The 24,409-nt window shown below is 41.8% G+C and overlaps 1 protein-coding gene across 5 annotated transcripts; it reads left to right on the top strand.

Moving 5' to 3' along the window:
* The first annotated feature begins 279 nt into the window (after window positions 1–279).
* On the top strand, window positions 280–18,065 carry AKIRIN2 (akirin 2). 5 transcript variants are annotated; one of them, XR_012834462.1, is made up of 5 exons: window positions 280–965; window positions 12,346–12,489; window positions 13,080–13,214; window positions 15,936–16,129; window positions 16,998–17,069. XR_012834462.1 is itself a non-coding variant. In XM_075747656.1 (5 exons), the coding sequence occupies exons 1-5, from the start codon at window positions 764–766 to the stop codon at window positions 17,391–17,393; spliced, it is 564 nt and encodes a 187-aa protein (XP_075603771.1). In that variant the 5' UTR covers window positions 288–763; the 3' UTR covers window positions 17,394–18,065. The 5 variants fall into 5 exon arrangements, 3 of the variants coding, with proteins under 3 accessions (XP_075603771.1, XP_075603769.1, XP_075603770.1); XR_012834461.1 differs by having other exon boundaries at window positions 286–965; window positions 13,065–13,214; XM_075747656.1 differs by lacking the exon at window positions 15,936–16,129 and adding an exon at window positions 17,383–18,065 and having other exon boundaries at window positions 288–965.
* The last annotated feature ends 6,344 nt before the right edge of the window (window positions 18,066–24,409 follow it).

The raw sequence follows: 24,409 nt of genomic DNA, 5'->3' as shown, positions 1-24,409 counted from the left end.
CGAGCCCTGAGTCCCGCTTCCTACGGGCAGCGCCGCCACCCCGTCCCACACCCCCATCCCCTAACCCACACCCCAGACCGCAGCCTCTGAGGGGGGATTTAAATCAGAACCCGGAAGCCGGGGCGGCCGGGGCGGGGCACGGCGGGACTTGTAGTCCAACTGCTCCTGTGGGCGCCCCGCCGTTGAGCCGCGGGGCCGGGGCGGGGAAACCACGAGTCCCCTGAGCCTCTGCGGCCGCCACCGCCCCAGGAACGCAGGCGCAGTGCGACGGGCTGGTTTTTGAATCCGCGGCGTTGTTATTGACGCCATATTGCTGGTGTGGGAGTCACAGAGGGAAGTGCTGCCGCCGCCGCCGCCCGGGCCCCGCCGCCATCGCTCGTCATCGGCGGCCCCAGACCGGGTAGCCGGGCCCGGCCCCGCGCCCCTCGGCCCAGCTCCCGCCCCGCCACCGGCCGCGGGCGGAATTGGCCCGGCCAGGGCAGGGCGGGCGGCGAGAGTGGGGATCCAGCCGGCCGAGCCGGAGCCGCTGGGGGGGCCGGGGCCGCTCCCCAGAGAGAGGCCGACAGGGAGGCGGCGGAGGCCCTGACGCAGCTGCCCCCTCCTTTCCTTGCCGCCCTCCCTTCCTTCTCCCCCAGCCCGCCTCAGACAGCGGGGAAGACGCCTCTGGGCAGGGCCGGCTGCTGCCACCACCACCACTGCCGCCGCCGTCTCCCCTGCCCCTCGCTCCTAGCCCCCTTCCTCCGCCCCGCCGCCGCCCCGCGCCATGGCTTGCGGCGCCACTTTGAAAAGGACTCTGGATTTCGACCCGCTGCTGAGCCCGGCGTCCCCGAAGCGGAGGCGATGTGCGCCATTGTCAGCCCCGGCCTCGGCCGCCGCCTCCTCCTCCTTCGCCGCCGCCTCCCCGCAGAAATACCTGCGCATGGAGCCCTCGCCCTTCGGAGAGGTGTCGTCCCGGCTCACCACAGGTGAGGGAGGCGGCCCCGCCGTGCCCGGCAGCCCCCCGGGGTGGTGGCGGCCGGGGGGGGTGGTGGGTATGGGGGGAGCGGGGCGGCGGCAAGGGGGACCTCGGCGGGAAGGGGGGCGGCGGGTACGCAGGGCAGGGGGCCGGGAAGGCGACCGGGGAGGGGGGTATGAGGAAGAAGTGGGGAGGGTTGGGTGGGTCTCGTGTCCCCCTCTAGCCGTTTTCTGTTGGGCTGTGTGGCTGGCACCGGCGGGGGCCGGGGCGATCCCTGCTTGGCTTGGCACCGCCGCGGCGGAGACACAATAGAAATGGCCGTTTGCAGCAGGAGAGGGGGAGGAGGGACGGGGAGGAAGGGGGGGGCGGGTTGAGCCGATGCGGGCGGGTGGCCATAGGAAAGGGGTCGGGGGTGGGGGGGAAGAGACTGGAGAAAGGGACCCGAGCGGGGGAAGGGGGGGGGCGTTGGGGGAGGTTTGATCCGGTGCGGAGGAAAGAGTGAGGCCGGCTTTCCTCGCGTCGGGTACGGGCACGGAGGATTTTTTTTTTTTTTCCCCTCTTCCACGGGTGCCTGGATGTGGCAAGGAGAGCCGCAGGGGCGAGTCAAGCTGCGGAAACGCTGGGGGTGGCGGATGGCGGGGGGGGTGGCGTGGGCGACCGTGGGGTCTACGGGGGGTGGGGAATGGGGCTGAGGCTCGCTCCCAGCCTGCGCCCGGAGTCCCTCTCGGTGGGGCCCCCATCGATCCCTTGCAGCCATTATCGGTGGGTCGAGCGTTGCCCGAGACGAGGCGGCGGCACCTCCTCCCGTTGCTCAGACATCGCGGGGGGGGGGGGGGGGGGGGGGAGGGCGGGGAGCGCGGCCTGTCATCAATCACCCGCAAAACGCCAGTGGGAAAAGGCAAAAGCAGATAAAACAAAGGGGTAATTCCGCTTCCAGTCCCTTAATGCGTGCCACCGTCCCGGATGACCCATTCTGTGGCATCCTTAAAGTTTCATAGGAAAACCGAGCGATGAAAGCGATTGTGTGCAAGGGTGAGAGTTGCCTTTAAGGCAGATAAAATGGAATCGGGCAGTCTTCTCGTCTCGGAGACGTTGGGCGAGAGTGAACCCCTTTTACATTCTTAACGTGTGAGAGATGAGTCAACCGGTGGCCCTAAAAGCTTCAGGTCTGCTTGTGTAATTGTTGTCAATTAAAAATCAACCGAGTTCGTTTTAGCAGCGAGGAGGGGGAGAGAAAGGAATGAATCTTGGCTGGCACGCAGGATTGATTGGCCCTTGCTACGGTTAGTCTAGTGGGTAGGTTCCAGTAATGCACTTAAGAACGGTTAAGCTTGCAGCCATGAGTGGCTGTAGCGCCGAGGTATGGATCTATGTCCTTTGTGTGCAGGAAAAAAGCCCTCTGCAGTTGTTGCAGCTGAATTCCTTCTGCTGTTGCGTTGGGTTCTCCCTTTTATACAAAAGTTGGCCCCGGATTACTGCTAGGATTATCGAGCAGTAAGTTTGAATGTGTTTTCAAATTACCATCTCCTCCGTGTAGGACAATGCCTTGTTTCAATATTCTTAGTTTTGAAAACTGTACAGTAGAATATATTTTTTCGTAGGTTTTAATCAAATTTAAAAAAAATGCTATGGAGGAAATATATAGAGGGCATGCAAAGTACTTATACTTGGCATCAGTGCCTTGATATTTTTTTTTGCACCTCTAGGAAAAGATCTTGAATGAGTCAGCGGTCTGGGCTGAGAGTTGTGATGGATAGCACTCCCTGGTACAGTGAGGCATTACATATACTTTGAGATAGATGTTTACAATCAGAATTCATTTGATTATTTTTAGAAGATAGGTGTTGCTTCATTGCAAGGATTTATTTTGCCTTGTTTCTTTGGGATTTGTAGAGCTTAGGTTATGAATGTTTAATATAAATATTGTCTGGCCAGTAAATGTGTATTGCTAAAAGGAGACAAATCAATAAAATTTTCAGCAGAGATAACCTACAGCAGTATTTGAGGTAATACTTAAACTCCTATCTTTATGATTCTGAAGCTTTTAAAAACTAAAATGTTACTGAAGTTGAGCCAATACAGGCCTCATCATCTTTTGAGAAAATCAGAGGTGCAGGTGGTAATCCGTATTAAAAGGTGATTCTGTACTGACAAGGGTATGTTTTATGTAAGCCATTTGTATAATATAATGAAAAGTGGAGGATGATGAGTCAAAATGTCTTTTAGAGCACTTGAATGCTCTGGAGCAAGACTTGAAGCATTTATAAATTGTGCACGTTTACATGGGTTTTGCTTAAAAGCTCCCTCTATTGTTTCTGTTACAAGGAAAAAAATCTGTATTTGTTAGTGTAAATGTGACTGTTAAGCAGCTTGCTTAGTTTTTTCTTCCAGTTGAATTTAGGGGTGTTATGACATTGTATATATTTCATTTTGACCAGCGAGCGAAATAGAGCTTATCATTTTAAAGGGGCCACTTGAAAGATTGTGTGGGATTCATCTCATCTAATTTTGTAAGTGTACATCTGACCTAATAATTTGTGGTTTTCTTGATAGGCAGTTGGAGGAAACAGATGGTTATTCTAGAGCTCTGACTTAGGATGAGGCAAAGTGTGCTGTAGAAGTATGTATTACTTTCCATCAACTGTAAAATTAATTTACATGACCATTTCTGATGTAGATGTCTACATTTGGGTCAGATAAACCTTGCTCTGTGTGAAAAGAATTCCAGTCTGATTTTAAACATGTTCCCAACTGAGTCACCATTTTGTTCCATTTTTATGTTGGGAAATTTAGTAACAATAACCAGAATTCATTTGACTTCACTTGTGGTTTTCTCAGCGTGATACTATAATGCTTAGGTTTCCAGCACTTAAAGTGTCTGTCTGGATTTTCTTTAATGAAAATTAATGGTCATATGAAATCAGAGTTCTGGATGTAAAACCTGATGCTGATACTTTTAAGTTCATGCTTAAGCATTTTTCTTCTGTCTGATACTCTGTTCTGGTAGTGTTTAACTTCACCCAATGGAGACCATATCAGCACCAGAACTTCTTACCACATGGTTAATCATTTAAAAAAAATGAATTATCTGGAAGCAGAATACAGATTGATTGAGGAGAGTGCTGAGAACTAAGAAAACAGTGTGGTAGTCAGATGAGAAACCAGCTGTCTTTATAGAGTGGTCATAGACAAATAAACGGTATGTGTGTTTGAGAGAGGGTGGGCTTATTCAAGATGAAATTTATCTCTCACAAGAGTGTTTTAATATTTTGTGGTTATTTGAACAGCTGTTAGGTCACTTCCAGTTTGTCATTGAATTTGGCAGCCAAACTGTAATTGTGGCTTTACCGTCTATACTTTCTGTGGAATTGTGCTTACTGGCTTGAGCATACTCTATGTTTGCTAATTTTTGGATACCATTGTTTGCATCTAAAACTATGTTTTAAAACTGTGTTTGCTAGAAGTGATGCAGAACATACCTGCCTGGCATAACAGGGATTCAGTTTTGAAAGAGTGGCTCCTGTAAGAAGTTTTCTTCTGCTTGAATACTACAGATGAGTTTTATTTTCGTGTAAGTTCTAGCTATAAAGGACACTGCCATGTATGATCACAATAACTGCACTTGGGTCTGGATGCCTGTGCGTAATGCATTGTACATGTTCGGTTTCCTCTGAAGTCCTAAGGGTGCTGTCACGTTTCAAAGCTGTTAAAGGAATTGTAGAGGGTGGAAGGAGGAAGCAGTGGCAATGTATTTTTTTCTGTTCTCTGCTGGATGTTTTAGAACCATTATTTGCAGTTTTACTCTGATAAAAGATTATGTTTGGGGGTGGTGGGAGAAGGGAAAAAATACTCTTGTTTTTTAAATTCAAAGACAGGTTGGTGTTAGAAAGCGTACGTCTGGATATTTCTGAGACTGAAGCTATAGTGGGAAATACATTCCAAAGAAATTGAGGGGTGGAGGAAAGAGAGAGATAATGTTGACCTTCAGGATATAGTCTCCTAATCCATGATACATAGTTAACTGAGAAGACAAACTGAGATCAGTAGCTTTCTTCCATACTCACCCAAAATCAGAGATTTAATTTGTAGCTAGAATGCAACTTTGTAGAATCAAAAAGAGCATTGTATTTAAAATGTTTGTGAAATCACTTAAAAATCTGCAAACTTTTGCATTTGCACATGCAATTTTTCCTCCATCTGAAATACTCATCTGCATCAACCAAAAATTGTAGTGGGTGGAGTTGAGAACAGTCCTTCAACTCAGGTCACTGGTTGAAATCCAAGCAGAGATATGGAAACTATTGAATTTATGCAGTATTTAGTAATGAGTATGCGTAATTGGTATTTGCTGCTTTAGCAGCAGTTGTATGGCAAATGTCTCTAGTTAAAGGCAGCAAATGGAGTTGGCTGTAAGAGTCCCACTCTCATTACAAACAAAAGGTAGATAAATATGTTTTTAATGTATACCTTTTTCTTTCACAGAATAATCTGGGAAAAAAAAGGAATCTAATTAACACAAATTTTCAAAGTTAATGCAAGAAAAAGACTTTGACCTTTTTGAGTAGGAAGAACTGTTAGTCTTCCGTATAGGCTGTCCTCCTATGACCTTTCCCTTGCCCTCTTGAGCAAACTTAACTGCTTCTGCCTGAAACTTGGTCAGACAGCGGCCAAGTACAGGTTTGGCATTTAAATGAACAGATCTAGTGGCTTTGGAATGTGATGTATTAGTAGTGCTGCATCTCCTTCTGCTTAATTTCTGTTTTGTTAACATTTATCCACATGTGTATTTATTGCTAAATTATCTTGGCGAGATGCCAAGTTTCTCATTGTGCTCCAGTATTGCAGAAGTCATTAGGATTTGAAAAACCAAAACATTCCCACCCCTTAAAAAAAAAAAAAAAAGACACATAATGGCTGCATGTGGACTTGATAATTTAATTTATATGAGAAATTTCTGTATAGATGCCTGTGGTGACTATAAATGTTAAATACCCTTGGTCGTAGATGTCATAAAATGTTGAAGCAGTTTTTTGTTTCAGTGGCAAGTCTGATAAATGCAATGTGACATTTTTTTATGTGAAGAGAAAGATCTAATTGCTGTGTCTAATACATTTTGCTTTGCTTGATTTATTTTTCATTCCTCAACCCCTTGATCAGGAGACCTGGGATTTCCTGAAATAACACATTTACAGAATGAGTTAACACATATGTGAGCATCTGACTTCTTGTGGGAGAACCAGGACCGTTGTCAGCCTGAGACCTTGAGTAGTTGGATCTCATGAGGTGGCCAGCTCTGTGCCACAGAGTCCATTGCAAGCTGCTTGTGTCTGTTCAGTAGCTGTAGTCACCGGCTGTGAAGCATCAGTGTCCCCCCCTTATCAGTGTTCTCTCTGGTGCTTAGAGCACGCTCCTCTGAGGTGAGCACGAGTTCCACAAGTACACGTTCTATTACTGAAGTCTCACAGACCATGCCTAATTATAAATGTAACGGTTGATTTGATGTCTGTGACCAAAGCAAGAGAGTAAGAGGAATATCTGGACTATTTTAATTTGTCTATGCCTTTGGATTACCTGGTTAAGTAGACATAAAAAGTGAAGAATACTGTTACCCATTGCCCTGCTGCAGTGCTGCTCGTAGGGGAAGCTAGCTGCTTAAAACTAACACTGTGTGTCAGTAGTCTGGTGGGGAAACCAAAATTGGGAATGTGGTAGCATCAACTAGATGTTGAATAAAGGTCATGGCCTAATGGAAATGTTGCAAATCTGAACCAGGACAGCGAAGCAGTTTTGCTTTAACAGGAGCTGAAATCCCTGAAGAAGTGTGCTGTTGACATCAGGATAGCATTTGATTGATTCACTTAGAGGAAATCTCAGGCATGGTTCAGGTTTGAATGCATATGTTGAATGGTGACATTGCAAACTGAAACCTGAGCTTTAGGTTCCATTTCAGGCCAGGAAAACTGCTACTCTGATTTCAGCCTATTGAGTCACCTTCCTACGTGTTTTGCCAATGTTTCCTTCAGCTAAATGAGAGAAGCCAGGAACTGAGATGAGAGATTGTTAGTTTAAAAATCAAGTACCTCCTCCCCCTGCCAGCCCCCCTGCCTGCACCCCCCCACCCCTCCCAAAAAAAAGGAAGAAAAAAATCCTTCAGGGGAAACAATCAGCACCTTCATAGTTGATAAGTGGTTATTAAAATGGAGAAAATAATTGTTTGCCTTGTTACTTTTTCAAGTTGAACTGCTCTTTCCCTTGTACATAATTTCTGGGTAATTACAGGTCAGGATGAAGTCATTAGATGACAGAACTTTGTAAAAGAATAACTTGCCTTTTTATCACGAATTAAAGGAAGTAAGACGACATCACTCCTTGGAAATGAGTATTTGGCTTTGTAATCCATTAGTGTGACAGATCATATTTCATATGTCAAATGTGAACTCTGAATTGCCCCCTTCCTGTTTCATCCACTCTTCATTGGATGTGACAGCAGCTGAAATGTGAAATTTTGGTTCCCCGAATCATATCTCAGATTCTGAAAGAAGACTGACGTGAATGCTGTCCTTCATCTTAATGCAATATTATATGAATGTATGTACTCAACTTTATGCTCTTAGTACACGGAGCTCTAGATAAAAAAAGAATATCTATACATTTCATTACATTCAGGTGTATTTAACTGAATCTCCTATGCCTTTAGTGGTCTTGACGTGATAGTAGCAATCTTTGTTTGTCATTCTTTATCTTAGCCTTGAACCTGAAGGAGGAGAAGGGGTGTATAATACAGTCTTGTGTAACTGGCCCAGATTCATGGTCATCTTGAATTTGAATGTCATTTATGATATACTAATTCATTTCAGTGTGTTAGCAGTGTGGCTTTTTCTTGCTACTACCCTAGATCCAGCAGGCCTAATTTTCACCTGGTGTTTCCTATTAGCTAGCTCTGTGCCTTCAGAGGTACCTCTAACCAGTAGGAAACACTGAGCACAGGAGATAAAGAGAAATTAAAAAGAAACTGAGGATAGGCCACAGTGATGCATTTGATCATATTAAATACATTCCTTTTGGTGTCTCATAAATTATTGCCTGACTTAAAATGTCTGATTTGAACTTCAGGACCTATAAGATGGATGCAAGTCTTTATTTAAAATATGTAATGAGTTCTAATATATATGATTCAAGTTCTCACTTCAGTTTTATAGTCTTAGAGAAGCTCACTTACATTAAGTTTTCTTTAATGAGTGCACTTTCAGATTCTAAATTTTTATATATAAAATAATTTGTTAATTAAAATGCATGTCATTGTTGTAAAAGACAATTTGGGCCTCTACATTGAGGAACACATAAAAAAAACCCTGTCCTGTGTTTGACACCAGTTAAATGCAAATTTTAGTTCAGTTGTCAACTGCAGAGAGAATAGTCAGAGCTAATTGGACGTAAAGGAAGTTAAGAAACTGAACTTGAAAAGGCAGGAAGGTTTTCTGGAATCAAAAATAGGTTGGAGAACGAGATCTGCTAACTCTAAGCTGTGTTTAACTGGGCCAGAGTTTTAAAGGGCTTTACAGTTAGATCTCGGCAATATAGGTGGTGTTCAAGAGTAGTCTGGTTTGCACTGTCTTAATATTTCATGGCTTCTTTCAAGTGCTGAGATGCTGTTAAAACTGTTTTGAACAGAATATGCTTGTTCATCAGATATATTTTTGTGGATTTCTTAAGCAAAACTGTAAATGCCAGAAGTAACTTGGTGCATTTAAACAACTTTTTTAACAATCTAGAAGAGTAACAAAAGACAAAATAATTCAATTTGCATTGAGATTTTCATTTAAAATTGGTCATAAACATTTGCAAGCTTACATTTCAGTTCACAGTGAAATAGTTTTGTTTAAAGGTATAGATTTTATGCCACTGTATGTTAATAAAAATGTCTACCAAGTCTTTGCTGGTGTAGAAATGTGCCTGCTTAATTTGAAGCATTACTAGTCTGATCATTCGTGTGAGAAGTCATTGAACAGTTTGATGCTATGTTAAACTTGTGTTTTTTGATTGCTAATCTCCATTTTACAAATGGTGGAGATTGGGAAGTATGAGATGAGTCATTCTCACAGTTATCTTGCCTACTAGCAGCATGGTACTGAGTAGAGCTTGTAGTCCAGTTCTCTGTGCTGAGCAATAATGCCTTAAATCTTCTAAGTTAGACTAAATAAGGAATACCATTTACCAAACCAGGTTATGTACATACTCGACAAGTGTTCAGGTAGGACTTCAGGCTTTTTTCTCCTGGTGGCTGTTTGCAATGTAGGCAGTCTATTGTCATGTTTAAGTAGTCCCCTCCTCCACCCCACTTTGCTTAGCTTTATACCTTTACCTGAAGTTACAGTAATGCAAAGTGGCTTTGTCAGGACGGGGATCTCCCAATATATATCCATCAATGATGTTTCCTGAGATTTTTTTTTTTTCAGAGCAGGATTTGAAGATGGCAAGTTAAAAACTGTTGCCAGATTAGAAGTAGATGAAAATACTGTAATATCATAGAATCATAGAATGGTTTGGGTTGGAAGAGACCTTAAAGATCATCTAGTTCCAACCCCCCTGCTATGGGCAGGGACACCCTCCACTAGACCACGTTGCCCGAAGCCCCATCCAGCCTGGCCTTGAACACTTCCAGGGAGGGGCATCCACAGCTTCTCTGGGCAACCTGTTCCAGTGCCTCACCACCCTCACAGTGAAGAATGTCCTCCTCATACCTAATCTAAATCTACCCTCTTGCAGTTTAAAACCATTACCCCTCATCCTATCCCTACATGCCCTTGTAAACAGTTCCTCTCCAGCTTTCTTGTAAGCCCCCTTGAGGTACTGGAAGGTTGCTATTGAGACTTCTGTGTCCACAATTCAACGTAATTTGGAATAGAATCATGTATCTTTGGTGCACAGATCTCAGTTTTCTATTCCGGTTGTTACTGTTTTTCCAAAGTCAGTACCTGATTTCTCTGCCCCCACCCCCTCATATACTACTTTTGCTCCTTCTGTTCTGACTGGTATTTTAACATTTTCTCAGAATTATTCCCTGTTTAATTTGCAGGGGTTGTTAGGGCTGGAAGAAACTTAGCTGATGATTATTGTTTAACTCTTGTAGTTTTATCCATTGACCAGAGACTGTTTTGTTGGGGTTTTCTTTAAATGATTTTGGTGGTTAATGTGGTTTGAGAATCTTTCTGCAAAAAGATAATATAAAGGAGAGCTGTAGAGAAGATTTTTATCAAAGTTGTTACACTTGAAATTGGGCTGATGTTTTTGCAGCTCATACGGAATTTGGAAAGTATGCCTAAGATGAAGTAGTCGTAGTGAAGGATGCACGTGATCTTTTACAGTCTTCAGTTAATGTAAATACAGTGTGAATGTTTGCGGTCACGTTTCTCATACTGTAGACATGCTTTAGAACAGATGTTATCTTATGAGCTAATTTGGTTCCCACTTGAAATTATGCAGTATTGCTGTAGCCACAACAACACTTGATTCTGAGGAAAAGTATTGTTTTACCATCATAATGCTGTTGAGTAAAAATGTCGCAGGGCCTTTCTCCGACTGATGCAGTGTGTATGCACGTGACAAATTCTGCATGGGATTCTATTTAATTTTGGAAGCCTGACTGCATTTCGGTTAACCTGATGTATGTATTTCTGTACCATGCTGGAGTATAGTATGTGTCTTGTCCTACAAAAAGTATGAATCCTCCAGTCACCCTCGAGTACTTTTTTTCCTACTTTCTCGTCGTTTCCTTCTCTTCATTTCCCTGCTGTGCTTCTTTATTATGTCTTCTACATTTGCTACTGCTTTGATCCAAGTTATTGATCCCCCTTTAGGGAGCTGAAAATTATATGAGCACTGTAGGCACAGGACTGAAAAGGTATAAACTGCGAGGCCTTCATCAATGGACAAAATGCAAACAAGAAGCTCCTTTGCTGGAAATGCTGGTATTCCTGTTGACTGGAAATTATTTCCCTCTCTTTTTATGAGTTGGAAGCCCCCAGACCAACTTATAGAATTAAAGAACCACTGCAATAGTTAAACTTCTGAACTGGGAATTGGCAAATGTTTGCTTCTGCTTGGTCTAGCATAGGCTTCAGCCACTGACTCAATAAGCTGATAGCTGAAGTTTTTGCTTCACATGGTTGCTTACTAGAAAATATTCAAATAAGGAGCCTCAATAACGTACTGTTTACAAACCTGAAAATTAGTTGAGAAGTTTTCATGATACTGTATTGGCAAAATGCTGAATAGAAGTAGGAAGGTACTGAGTGGAGTCCTTTGCAACTCTGACATGATCACATTGATTTGTATGTATCTGAGTTTTGGAAAGCTGCCTTTGCCAAAAGTCTAAAAGTCTCAGTGGAAGCCGATACTGTAGGGAATTTTTTAAATGCATTTGAGCATTTTAAAGTAAGAATTCTCATAAAGCTTGAGTCTTTGGAAGTCTCTTCCTGTGAAAATAGAAAATGGCTTTTTTTTTTTTCTTTAAAATTTTACATTGCTAGAGGATATGCAGTTAGGGCACTGATGTACCTGAGAGCCTTTAGGTACATGGAATTTCAGAGAGGAGGGACACAGGATTGGTAGTTTCATTGCAAGGATTACTTTTTTCCTTGTAATCCTGGAATGGTGATGAGATTATTAAAAGCACTTGCTGTATTTTATTCAGTGCAATCAAATTCTGAACTACATATTGCCAAAAGAGACTATTGATCTGTCCATTGTGTTTATTTGGTTAGATCTGCGGCTGTCAAAAATGTTGTGGAAGGCTTTCGTATTTTGTCTGTCAGTTTCCAATTCTTTGAGATTTTAAGCAGTACTTGCTTTATGCATATTCTGTTTAAATTGTTTTTCTCTCCACTTTGCTGCTTGTATGCCAGTAGCTGTTCAGAGAAGAATGGTATTTCATGTACATGTTTTATCCTGGAGTCTTTTGTTACGCTTAACTGTATGAATGACAAACGCTGTCTGTGGGAGAAAGATGATTGCAAATTAAATGTGTGAAGGGAAGATGATGAATACCAGTAGAAGTTCTGTAGCCTAATTTTTATACATGTATATTCTATAGTTGATGGTTCCTAAATTTTAACCTTACACTGTTTATTTTGTTAGCAGTACTCTGGTACCAATACCCAACCTTAACTAATAAATTTTTGCTTGTGTTCTTCTGGTGAAAACAGTCTGGAGTTACCTTTCTTTCAGTTTCATTGTATGTATCTTAGGTAAAACATGGTGGGTTTCGCAGGCCATATTTTAATAGTCTAGCTTTTATAATCTGTTAATTATCTACAGTGTTTGGGAATAGTTAAGTGGAAGTGTGAAATGTAATTATTTTATGTTTAATTTTCTTACTGTTTTTGTTTTAGAACAAATTCTGTACAACATAAAACAGGAGTACAAACGTATGCAGAAGAGGAGACACTTAGAAAATAGCTTCCAGCAGACAGATCCTTGTTGTTCTACTGATGCACAGCCACATGCATTTCTCCTTACTGGACCAGCTTTGCCAGGTACCCAGAAAGTTCTGTGTCATTTTGTTATGTCTTAGACTCTGTTTGCGTAAATAATTTTCCCTAGTTTTCTGGTGGTTTATGGCACCTTCTCACCAGTTACTGTTGCTGGTTTTGGTAATACTAGCATTGGTCTAGAAGATTAGCTTCTCATTTTAAGAATCAGTACGACACAAAGCTTGCATTGTTTTCAAAAGACCATCCTCCGTACCCTGACACTGATACTGTAATAAGCTTTTGCAAAGTGGCTGTCTTTGCAAAGATATACTGTACTGTAATTTTTACATGAAATAGAAGCTTAAATTTGTAAATGGCAACTGCCGTTTCAATGGTGCTTACAGTGTGACACGCTTGGTGTTTTGATAGCTGTGCATATTGTCCATTGTAGATGTCTTCCTTTTGAGTGTCTAGTTTTACTTCGATAGTAATTAGAAGTGTTCAAATGGCAGAGAAAGACTTCTCCAAATGTTCTGTGAAGTTTCTTTAATGTAAAAAATGTGAAGAAAACTGATTCTAAAAAATGGTTCTGAACTATTTGTAAGTGTAAATTGGTATGCCCAAATATTTAATCTTAGGTACTTCATCTGCAGCATCATCACCATTGAAAAAAGAACAGCCCCTGTTTACTCTCAGACAAGTTGGAATGATCTGTGAACGTTTGCTGAAAGAACGTGAAGAGAAAATCCGTGAAGAGTATGAAGAAATTTTGACCACAAAACTTGCAGGTATATTATAGTTCAAAATGATGTGTTAGGATGAGTTCAAAAGCTTAAAACTTTTACTCATTTTTGTGTTATGCTGTTTCTTCTGACGTAATCTGATTAAGGAATGAGATTGCATACAGGACAGAAAAAATGTTGTGTAGTCTCTTTGATAGGTTTTTGTTCTTCTATGCTGCCTTGGATAGAATCTATGACTCCTGGGTATTACTAATCAATGTAAGAAGTAGTTTTATTTCAGATAGAATTTTCTCTTGCTATCATGTTTGAATTGATCATTTCCTCCTCATTTTTTTGCCAGAAAGACTTTCTGTTCTACTGCTTAAGAGCTCTTTGTGAAGGACTTTTTTTTTTTTTTTTTTTTTTCCTCCCCCCCCCCCGCTTGGGAACCGACTTCCTTTTTCTGGAATTTGGCAAGATGACAGTACCTAAGATTTCCCTTTCTCTTCTCAGTACTTAGCATTACACTGCTGCCAGCGGTGTTTGTTATCTGCCTGAGTGGCGGTAGTTTAGCTGCATTTCTGATGCTCTGTGTTGAATTACTGTATTTCGCATCATTAGGCTGTTATTTTTGGTGTCTGATGCCAACTTACCTTTTCATAAGAATCATGTTAATGTCAGCATTGTAAATACAGCCTTTCTTTAGTGGTTGGAGTTCTCTACTTCTAAGCATCTTGCTAGCATTTGAGCACCTAAATTCTGTTGCATTCAGAGGTAGGTGTCTTCACAGTATGATTTGGTGTCTAATTTAGTATTTATTGTGACGACAGCAAACATCTGAGTGCGTTCTTCGGAAGCAAACTTGCTTTTGAATACCCATGGCTGTTCTGCTTCCCACCTGAAAACACATCAGAATAAAAGTTTGCAAATCTCTTCAGATGTGGGAATAAAACCTTCTACAGGCAGATCCATGTCGAAAGCCACCAGACTTGTGTCAGGCTTTTGGGTTGCCTGGGACAGTATTGTCTCTGCACCTGAGCCTCTGTTCTGTGCTTGCTGATCTGCTATTACTATGCAAGAAATTACTAAGTCCTCCTTAAATCTATTTACAACTATAACTAGAGCCCTAAATGCTTCTGTTGCTTTGGGCCTAATATTCCATTTCTGAATTGTTCTTTTTAACCTGCTTCAGACTGAATTAGGACTTTGTAGAGCTTTTTTTCTTCTAATTTATATATGTTAGGAATTGGGTCATTTCTTGCGTTCTCTTAAATGCATTTCATTTAGCAGTCATAATAATCATTTGAAGACCAGATATACTTACATTTAATCCAGACGCTTTCTGACTACAAACTTGTAGTTCTTTACAGCAAGAACCCCTCTGGCAAGTTGCTTACATGTGCTCCGTCAGTTCCAAGGGGAATGATTTTTGGGTGGAAGGGAGGAGGATGGTTTCTGTTTGGAGGGTTATGGTTTACAGTGAGATGAGTTAGGTTTACTTGTTCTTACGATGGTGGTCACCAGAAGAGGTATTAGAAAGGTCATGTTACTGCATCCCACATATCAAGCCAATAATAAATTTTCAGCAGTATAAGGGAATTTAGAAAGAGAGGCTGCCAAAAGAATTTAGAAAATCCTTACATAGAAGGCCAGTTACGTTTTTCTGCTGATGGAATGATTATATCTTTTTCTCAAGTTTGTACAGTAAAGTGATACTCATTCTTACAAACTAGTGAAGTCAATGGAAATGTAACTGGAAATTCTGTAATAAATCTCAATTGAATAACCTCTTTCAAGTGACTTAACTGAATGTTTGGATCTCAGATATTTTCCTTGTTCCTTTCTGAATCATGGTTTTCTTGTAGGTAGCTAGCTAGATACTGTCTTTTTTCCTCTCCTGTGTTCTTTGTGAGGAGAGCTGCCTTTCATGCAGAGAGTGTGTTTGATAAATGGAGAACCCAGATCACTGTGATACCCTGATTTCCCCTCTTGCCTGTTACCTCAAACCGCTGTGTTAGCATAAACTTGGGTTTGCAAGGTCCTTTGCAGATTTTAAAACCGGAGGAGGAGTGTAAGAGGCTAAAGGAAACTTTTAACTTGAAAGGTTTTTTAGAATCTGTTTGGGAAAACCAGCTTTTTATACTAAAGGTCAAGTAGTATAGTAATCATATTTGTCTTTGTGGCATTTAGCCACCTTTCGGCTTAAAATAGATACTTAGAACATACATCATATGGGATAGCAGTGGTGTAAGTATATTTACACGCGTTCACTTAAATTTTCAAACAATTCACTGTAGGTTGCTCTTACCTTTGGATTGCTTAACTTTCCCACTCTGAATGCCACAAGAAAGGGGATTTTTAGTAACCATGGATTCTTTAAATTTCCAAAGCCATAATTTTAACAAAGATGATGCTACAAAGCAGCTGTGTATGTTACTTAAACCTTTAAAGAAGAAAGCTTGCAAGTTGGTTTCTGGCCTTTAATACCTACTTTTAGGAAAAGTTCTACTTGCTGTTATTTTTGGAGATGGTTTCTGGGCAACAGATCCTTCAGTCTACTCTTTGTGTTGCTTTATTGTTTGGCTAAGATCCTCACATGGCTGCTGAAAAGCCATCCATCAGAACGGCAGCGAAGCAGAGGTCCTGCTTTGGGCAGAGGGGAGCTGGCTGCTGTGACCCTGGGCCCCTTCAGTCAGGGGTGAATGTCCTTAGATCACTGGGTCAGGTCCGGACTTTGGGCTGCTGCTGCACTACTTGCTGATTACTGATACCCTGTTTACTTCAAAGGTGAAGCTCATCCCTGCAAGAGGATGGGGACTTTAATGGGGCAAACCTGTGGGACTAGGAACCACTACAAATCTAACTGCATTTTTGGTTGAAGATTGCCTTCTTTGACCTTGCCCTTTTCTCAGAACACCCCACATTGCTGCACATGTATTTTTCCACAAGGGAGGAAGGGGAATGGAGAGGAGCGTCATCTGGTAGATATTACTCTCCTTGTTCAATTTCCTAATTCTGAAAGGTGATATCCTGCTGATGAGTGCAATATTAAAACTGAATAAAATATTGCGAATGTATTTGTATGTATGTGTATAGAAAGAATAATCTTTCTGGGAAATAACAATGCTTAGTTCAAAGCCAAATTAATGTGCTGGATATCTAAATTTCATTTCAGATTACACAGTAGCTGTTTTCATGAAGTCCTCAGTCAACTATATGTCTCCTATTGTGGCTACTTTTGTGAATGGAATTGGTCAAGTGTTAGTCACTTAGCATTTCATCTTTTTAGTTTGCTGTTTGCTTTTGATTTTCTGGTGGTCACCAAAAAGAATTTCTAACTCCGTAGCAAGTCCCTTTCCTGTACTTCTGTGTTTCCATTTCATTAAATTAATTTTCTTACATCTGGTAGTGATAGGAGCAGAGAGAAGTTAAGTTTCTAACCCTAGCACTGACCTTAATGCCATGTTTGCTTAACTACTCTGCCCCCTTATGGATCTGTGAAATGGGCACACTTGATTACTTCAAAATACAATGTCTCACACTTAGCTAGGTGTTGGGTATATTGAGGTCTTTGTGTATGTGCAGCATAATTCTCTTTGAGCATATTACTCTCTTTCCCATTACAGAAGTTTGTAAGGGAAAGTTTTAATTAAGGGGACATGTGCTGCATTGTTGTTCTTAGGCATGGAAAGGAAATGGCAGCTATGAACTGCGTAAAGTCACTTAAAACTGCTGTTAGTGGATGCGTGTTTAATTTGTATGATTTGTATGTATAAAAAAGTAGCCTTGAATATTTTTTTGCTTGAGTTAAACTTAATATACTCACACTTCCACGCTTCATGCTTGCAGAACAATACGACGCATTTGTGAAGTTCACGCATGATCAAATCATGCGACGATATGGAGAACAGCCTGCCAGTTGTGAGTATTTCTTCTGGTTCCTATAGCAGCATTAAATTAATGAAAGTTCAGTAATTTAAATGGCCATTGTGTGTTAAGCTTCTGATAGGCCCCAAGTTAAATAAATACTTTAAATTGGTAATATGGCAGACCGAGGTTGAAAGGAAGATAAGAGATAAAATGCAATTTGTGTTTAAAACATCTAGAACTGTCTCCCATAATGTGCTGTTTTTTTATTTTTGAAGGAGGTTTTGATATTGCCGTAGCGGCTTTGTGATAGAGCTGACATTTGTAAACTCCATCATTAACTCTTGGGTTTTTTTTGTCTTTGCAGATGTTTCATGAATCACACTTTCTGCATATGTGGGCTGCCCTATACACCCTGTTTTATTGTTGCAAGCTGTCCCAGTAAAGACTTGCAGCAATGCCATATTTTTTCCCCCTGTGAACACAGGTTATTTCAAGCTTTTGTCAGTGGCAACCACTCTTAGGCAGCAACTGGTTTTGGAGTGCTCCCTGATGTCAGTACCACCTGGATGTGGACCTTTGCTACCTGTAATAATACCAGTGGCCTCATTTGCTGTATCATTACAATTTGGCTTCTTATGTTAATAAGTTTGAAAAAGTAAAGGATTAAAGCTGGTGTTCTAGAAGTTGCCCTTCACTGGTTGTGTAAATAAAAATGTAGAATGACACTTCTGACTGAAGTTAGTGTGGTTTTCATAACTGTGCACTACAACAAAGCTGTAATCACAGTTAAGTTAGAATGTAATCCCAGGACAATTTTAAGCAAATAGCCCACAGTACTGCCTGTGAAATAGTGAAGGAGGGCATTTCTGTATTCCATGACTTTTTTGGGGGTTAAGAATGGGTTTATATGATTTCTCATTTTTGTAGTTTTTATTTATTCTATCAGTCTTTAACAAATGTTTATTGCTGCAATTTTTCAGTGTATCATTGTTTTACTGCCCTTGTAGTACTGGAATTTAGTTGGAAGAATAAAACATTTACTTCTAATCTGTTTGTTTTTAATATGCAGGTGGAACTTTTGCTGTGTATGAATAAACTTAAATCTGAGTGTTTAAATGAAAACTTCATTTACTAGCAATAGTGGGTGGATCAGAATTTTAGATCAGGAGAAGGAGGTGAATTAAAATCTCAGGTAATTCTTCAGAGGTGAAAAAATCTGCCTTAGATTGACTGTATTGTTTCCTGTTGTGAAAGCATCTTTGTTACAGAACTGACAAGAAATTGTTGATTTAACTTGCTGCAGCTGACTGAGCTTCAGATTTAAATAACATATCAAAGGACATCTCTCCATAAGGTAGAGCAGGTGCTTGCACCATGAGCTGGAACTACATAGGTATTGGAAGACCTAAAGGTGTGTCGAGGAGTCTGTTGTTGCATACATTCAGCTGTTTCCAGAGTGCTGTATCAGTGCTAGCTGTGCAGATCTAAGTGCTCTGGGGTAGAAGTAGTGCTTACCAACTGCTGTGGGGACTTTAAAGCAGTTTGAAAGTAATGCTTTGACTATAAACTGTTACCTTCTCTAACTTACTATCAGCTTCTTGTTAAGTGCAGGTCTGTTGTGTAATAGATCTTTGTACTGTTTCAAATTAATGGAAGAGTTTTAGTAGAAAGGTAATTGAAACTTCAGTTGGTAGATAGACATGTTATTTGGCTCATGCTGATGCTTATGATTTCAGAGAAGCCATGTGATGAGCTCTAGTTCTTAGTCAACTTATATTCACGTAGTCGTGAGATTACAGGTTCAATTAGGCACAATATCAGTATTTTCCGCTCACTTTCCTGAAACCTATCTTACCTAAATATTTGGACTCTTTTTACTATATTTTCAGAATCTCAGAAATGGGAAATCTCTGCTCAACTCCCCTTTCAGATCTTTTGTTACTGAATATGAAGACAAAACTATCAGGGTCTGTTGTCTGCCTCAGGGTTCTCAGCCCCTCTCCTTCCTGCTCCTCATTTTTTGACCTCCTCTTACTGGTAACTTGCTCAGAGTGGGAAAACCACTGCTTCTGAGTGGACCACTGCCCAAATTCCAGCACGCTGACACATCTCCTGTACCTCCTGTGTTCTAGAAGATCCTTGTTCTGACTTGATAGAAGTGTGTGTATGCCTAACTGATAATATGAGAAAGGAGTAGAATTCAGATACCAGCCATTGTGATTGTCTCCGTGTCTCAGCTTATCTTTTCCTTTGGGATATTAAGAGTTACTATAAATAAGAAGTGATGTCATGTTAGCACCCAGCCATTCCTGTGCTGCTCCAAATTAATGCATAATAAGCAGTCTTCTGGCAGTTTAAATATAATGCCACCATGGGTGCTTATGCATCACAGCTGTGGTATGCCTAATATGCGACTGTTTAGAAAATGTTGAATTCCTTGAAATGTTTCATTTTTTAACCTGCTGTTTGTTCTGTCTTGGACTTTAAACTGGCTCCTTTTCCTTATGTCACTGCCAGTATCTGATGTGATGAATTTCACATGAAAGACTTGTTCTAACAGGTGACTTACTCTTTAGCAGGAAAATGGTTAGCTGCTTGATTACTGTTGAAAAAAAATGAGGAAAATTGGGGTGCTGTGAGGAGCAGGCTGGTGCTTAAAAACCTGCTTTGGAGAGCCTTTTCAAATGCTTTCAAGGCAAGTAGAAATGGGTAAGATTCAGTAACTACTGCATCTTGGCACTACATTTTGTGGTGGCCACATTTAGAATATTTTTGCAGTTTGTAACTGCTATTTATCCAAAAGCAAAGCATGTCATCCTGATTGTGTGTTGACTTTTGTGTCTAGATGTGAAAACATATAACCATAAGATGATTCAGCATTTAACAAGGTTGAAAAGAAGGGCCATTCAAGCAATCTTGGGTGTGTGGATGCTTGAGATCTGCCTGTGTCCTCTTGAACAGCAAGACTATTGGCAGCTTCTAGTTAGAAACTGTGTTTTGTGAAGGCATGTTCTATTCCTGAGATAGGAATTGGGAAGGATTTAGCTCTATGATTCCACAGTGGGGAGGAAAAAACCAAGGCTGATAAGTATTAAGAGTTTCTGCTCTTGTGAACCAGTGCTTGTGACCTTTGTATTGGAAGCCATTCTGTGAGATGAAAAATGTGAGGGTGAATGTGTGGCTGTTACAGGTACCTGGCTTATTCTTGTATTTTAGTGCTGTTGTAGGCTACAAGATAAAAGAAAAATTACCAAGTTTGTGTTTGAAACCAGTAGTGCAGCAGCATAGAGAGGTGTCAACAGCATCTGTAACAGTAGAGAAAAATGATTAACTATACAAAGTTAACTTACTTTCAGGTCTGATTTTTGGCAGTAGTTTTGTTAAAGGTTGTGGCTACTGAAGAATACAATACAGTTATCAGTTCAGAGGTGAAGCTTTACATTGTTACAGTTTCAGAGTTAGTACAACAATACAAACACCAGCTTTTTTTTGGTCCTGCTTGCTTTCAGTGAACATAGCAGACAGAGGTTTCCTGGAGTATCTGCAGAACCTGTTATTACTATGCAGACAGTTGTAAAAAGTAACATTTTAAAATTACATATATTTTTGCAGTTGAAATCTCCTCTGTGTGTATCTCAGCTAAGGTATGTGAGGGCAAGTTTGGAATATTTGCAACAAAAAGTAGTAAAATAAATTATATGAGAGGAGCTAAATGTAAGATTCATGTTATATAGCCAGATTGTCTGCACACGGAAAGCCTGGTGCTATCAGACCCCTGGCACCAGAATTTTGTTAAAGGAGGAAAAGGAGGAGGTGCTTTTTCATAGCTGGAGCATCTCTGCTGTTGCTGATCTTGGTTCAGAATTTAGCAGCATTAAGCTCTTTCCAGGCAGCCAGGACTGATGACAAAGTCCAGCCTCTAAAGAAAGGTAACCTGAATGAAATTCATGACCAGTTTTGTTTAGTTTGTGTTTTTAACTGTCCAACCTTCCTACCCTCCTTGCTGAAGAAAATTAAATTACACTATTTCCTACATAATTTTAGTCAAGTATTTCCCCTTTATACATCTTACAGTTTCAAGTGCCGAGTACTGAATTAAAGATTTGATCCTGAGGAACCATATATAGCATAGCAAACATGTGACTTAGAGCTTCAAAATTTCTTATTATTTAAAGGGAAGAAACAGCCATTAACTATTAATTTTTCTGTTTATTGTCATGTTGCCTGCACATTTGGGGATTAAAAGCCACACACTGTTGAGGCTTGCTTCTTTTTATTTCCAAATATTTTACCCTGCAAAGGTGTGAAAGTAAGATGGTGTGGGCTTATCTTTGGGTGAGGTGAGGCAGGTGGCAGAGGACAGCTGTGCATAGCACCTGGCTTGTGTCCTCTTGGTGATCTGCCAGAGGTTTGGCTGGTTTGCTGCTGCCTTTCATTTGTCAGGTGTATTTGCAAGGCCATAGGTGAGGTTCAGGGCAGAGGCGGCTGTTCAGCATTCCCCTCCCACTGAAACGTCTCGCTTTCCTCTCTGCTGCTTGGAATCCTTACCTCAGAAGAGCACTACGGTACAGGTCCCCTAGCTTGGGCTCTGGAGTGAAGAACAGTTGGGTTTGGTTACCTTTATGTCTTGGGGGAAGAAAGGAACTGCTCCACTGAGATTCTAAAAATTCTTGCTCTGAATTTTCGTCACTACATTTCCCAAGTTGTATGTTCAGGCAGTGTGAAGGCAGATAAACAACTTGTCCTTCAGCCTCCTAATTTGACTGGCACCATTTAGAGTGGGGCCCTCCCTTAAGTACAGCAGGAAGTGTTACTGTGTCTCTGCAATTAGAGCAGTTGGAAAATACATGATTCCTACTGTCTGAGGGTATTTAAAACAAGCCTGAGGTATCTTAAGATATATTCATGGGTAAACAGCCTGGTAAGTTAGAGGTTCTTCTAATAAGACTTACACCACTCCCACCGCTCCCCCCACTCCTAGTACAGATCTGGTTTATGCAAGTGATTACATCTTCAGAGCTCCAGGCTATTGTTTTCGGTTGTTTTGAGTAGGCTGAAGTGCCAGTGCAGCTAAGTGGGAGCATCTGGATTTTAGTGACAGCTGAACATGTGCAGTTAAGAGCAGCACTTTTAAATGTCTCCAATAGAAGGAAAGTGAAGTCTGTAATCCTCTCTCAGTCAACTGAAGAAGCCTGGGAGTGTTTTAGAGGTAAATACAGTCTTTTATGATAAACAAGTAATCACCATTCAATTTTTAAGTAGGCTAGGAGGGACAAAGCCCAAACACTTTAACTGTGCAGCCCTTTCATAGGTGATAAGACTGACATGAAGCTTCCACCCACACTGCTGCTATGCATGTGTCACAGCTCTGGGGCTGCTTTATCACTATATAGCACACAGGTGTCCTGTTCTGGAGGGAAACAGAAACACAGCTTTTCCCTTTTGGTTTCTAAGGTTTTTTCCATGGTTGGAAAACATGGGACACTGACATCAACCTAAACACATTTGCTCCCCAAACAGTCGGAGGGAAGTTGAAGCTTAATGCAGTAAGATCTGCAGTGGAGCTTTTGAGTGCCAAAGAAGAAAGACTGGGCTGGTTAGGACATACACCTATGTTGCTCTGGTACCTGGAATCAGGTGTAGGATTTCCATACCATCAGCTTTCTTCCAGCAATGACTGTGTTTTACCCAGCTTTTTGGCACAGTATTTTATTTGTAGCTTTGGTTACAGTATCAGGCACTGATCTGTGACTGGCTCAAGGCAGAGAACAGCAGCTCTCTATCCTAACCAAAGCAGAAGCAGCTGTGAGCCATTCCAGTCCTGTTCCTACCAAGGGGACAGCATTGGTAACCTGTACCTAGGTGTATGCACTGCTCCCCTGTTGTGCTTTAACCCCAGCCTGCAGCTCGGCCCCACGCAGCCACCTGCTCACTCCCCCCCACAGTGGGATGGGGGGAGAGTTGGAAGAGTAAAAGTGAGAAAAACTCATGGGTTGAGATAAAGACAGTTTAATAGGTAAAGCAAAAGCCACACACGCAAGCGAAGCAAGGAATTCATTCACCACTTCCCATTGGCAGGCAGGCGTTATCCCTGTGTTATCAACACTGTTTTCAGCACAAATCCAAAACAGCCCTATACCAGTTCCTATGAAGAAAATTAACTCTTCCCAGCCAAATCCAGCACATTCTCTACCCTTCATTCCATACCATTTACATCATGCTCAGGTCTCACACTATCCCATACAACCTCATTCACCACCACCTCCCTTCCCATCCTTTGATAGAATACACAGGTGCCAGTCCCTTAGCCTATGGACCACTCCTGGGAAATGGCTGTAAAGTGTCCACCAAGTTCCTTTAGCCCATGACTTTGGGCTCCATCTGCCATGGTGGTCACTCAGGACAGGAGAGGTGGTGTGTTGTGTGGAGTTACTGTGCCCCAAAGCCTGCTGAGGTCAGGTCACTGTTACTTGTAAAGCTTGTTCTCCAGTGATTCAGGTGGTTCCTGCTAGAGTAATTCCTATAACATGTAATTCAAATCATGGGTTACAACAATTTAAAGGTATTTCCATCACAATCACCACCCCTGGTCCCTCTGGACCAGACCATTGGGGTTCAACATTCCAATGAACTCCTCCCCTTGGCCCTGCTCCAGCTTGGACTTAATTACCCACAGCCAGAGATCATTCAAGGTGTACTTTCTCCAGCATGGACTTACCCTTGGGCCAAAATCCCTTCAGAGCTGTACCTGCTGTGGCACAGATATAACCACAGACACATTGAAATATACCTGCTCTGGGGTGGACTTACTTACTTATTCATGGCCACAGATGCTTCAGGGTGTCCTGCTCCCACATGGACTCATGCACAGGTCACAGTCCCTTTGACTCAAGTGTACACAGGAGTTCCAGCCTGTCCAGTACAGCAGCGATGCCTGGCCCTCTGCCAGCCCAGGCGCATCGCCATTGCTGTTATCAAAATGTTCCCAGCACAGCCCAGTAAGATGATAAGCAGTACAAGCACTACAGCAAGCAGCAAAAGGCAGCCACTAACAAGCACCTGACTCTACTACACAGTAAGGCAAGCAAGCCCCATGGCAAGGCACAGGAGCCTGCTAATTAATAGCTAAATAGCAATAACAGCTATAAATTCAATCATCTAGCACATTCCAATCAAACTTGTCCTTATCTTGAACCCTTTGAGCCCCACACTGGGCACCAAAAAGGACTGTCATGCTGTAACCTGAGCTGGCAGCTGAGCTACACGCAGCCGCTTGCTCACTACCCCCACAGCAGGATGGGGGAGAGAATCAGAAGGGTAAAAAGTGAGAAAACTTGTGGGCTGAGATAAAGACAGTTTAATAGGTAAAGCAAAAGTTGCACATGCATGCA

Source organism: Balearica regulorum, chromosome 3 (genome assembly GCF_011004875.1).
Source record: "Balearica regulorum gibbericeps isolate bBalReg1 chromosome 3, bBalReg1.pri, whole genome shotgun sequence".
Taxonomy (NCBI): domain Eukaryota; kingdom Metazoa; phylum Chordata; class Aves; order Gruiformes; family Gruidae; genus Balearica; species Balearica regulorum.
The sequence above is the reverse complement of the archived record's forward strand: the minus strand, read 5'-3'. Positions and strand labels throughout refer to the sequence as shown.

Coding starts and splice junctions, on each gene's coding strand:
- AKIRIN2 (XM_075747654.1), top strand. CDS start 764: ATGGCTTGCGGCGCCACTTTGAAAAGGACTCTGGATTTCGACCCGCTG. Junction 966..12,345: donor GTCGTCCCGGCTCACCACAG/GTGAGGGAGGCG, acceptor TTTTTGTTTTAG/AACAAATTCTGTACAACATA. Junction 12,490..13,064: donor TACTGGACCAGCTTTGCCAG/GTACCCAGAAAG, acceptor ATTTAATCTTAG/GTACTTCATCTGCAGCATCA.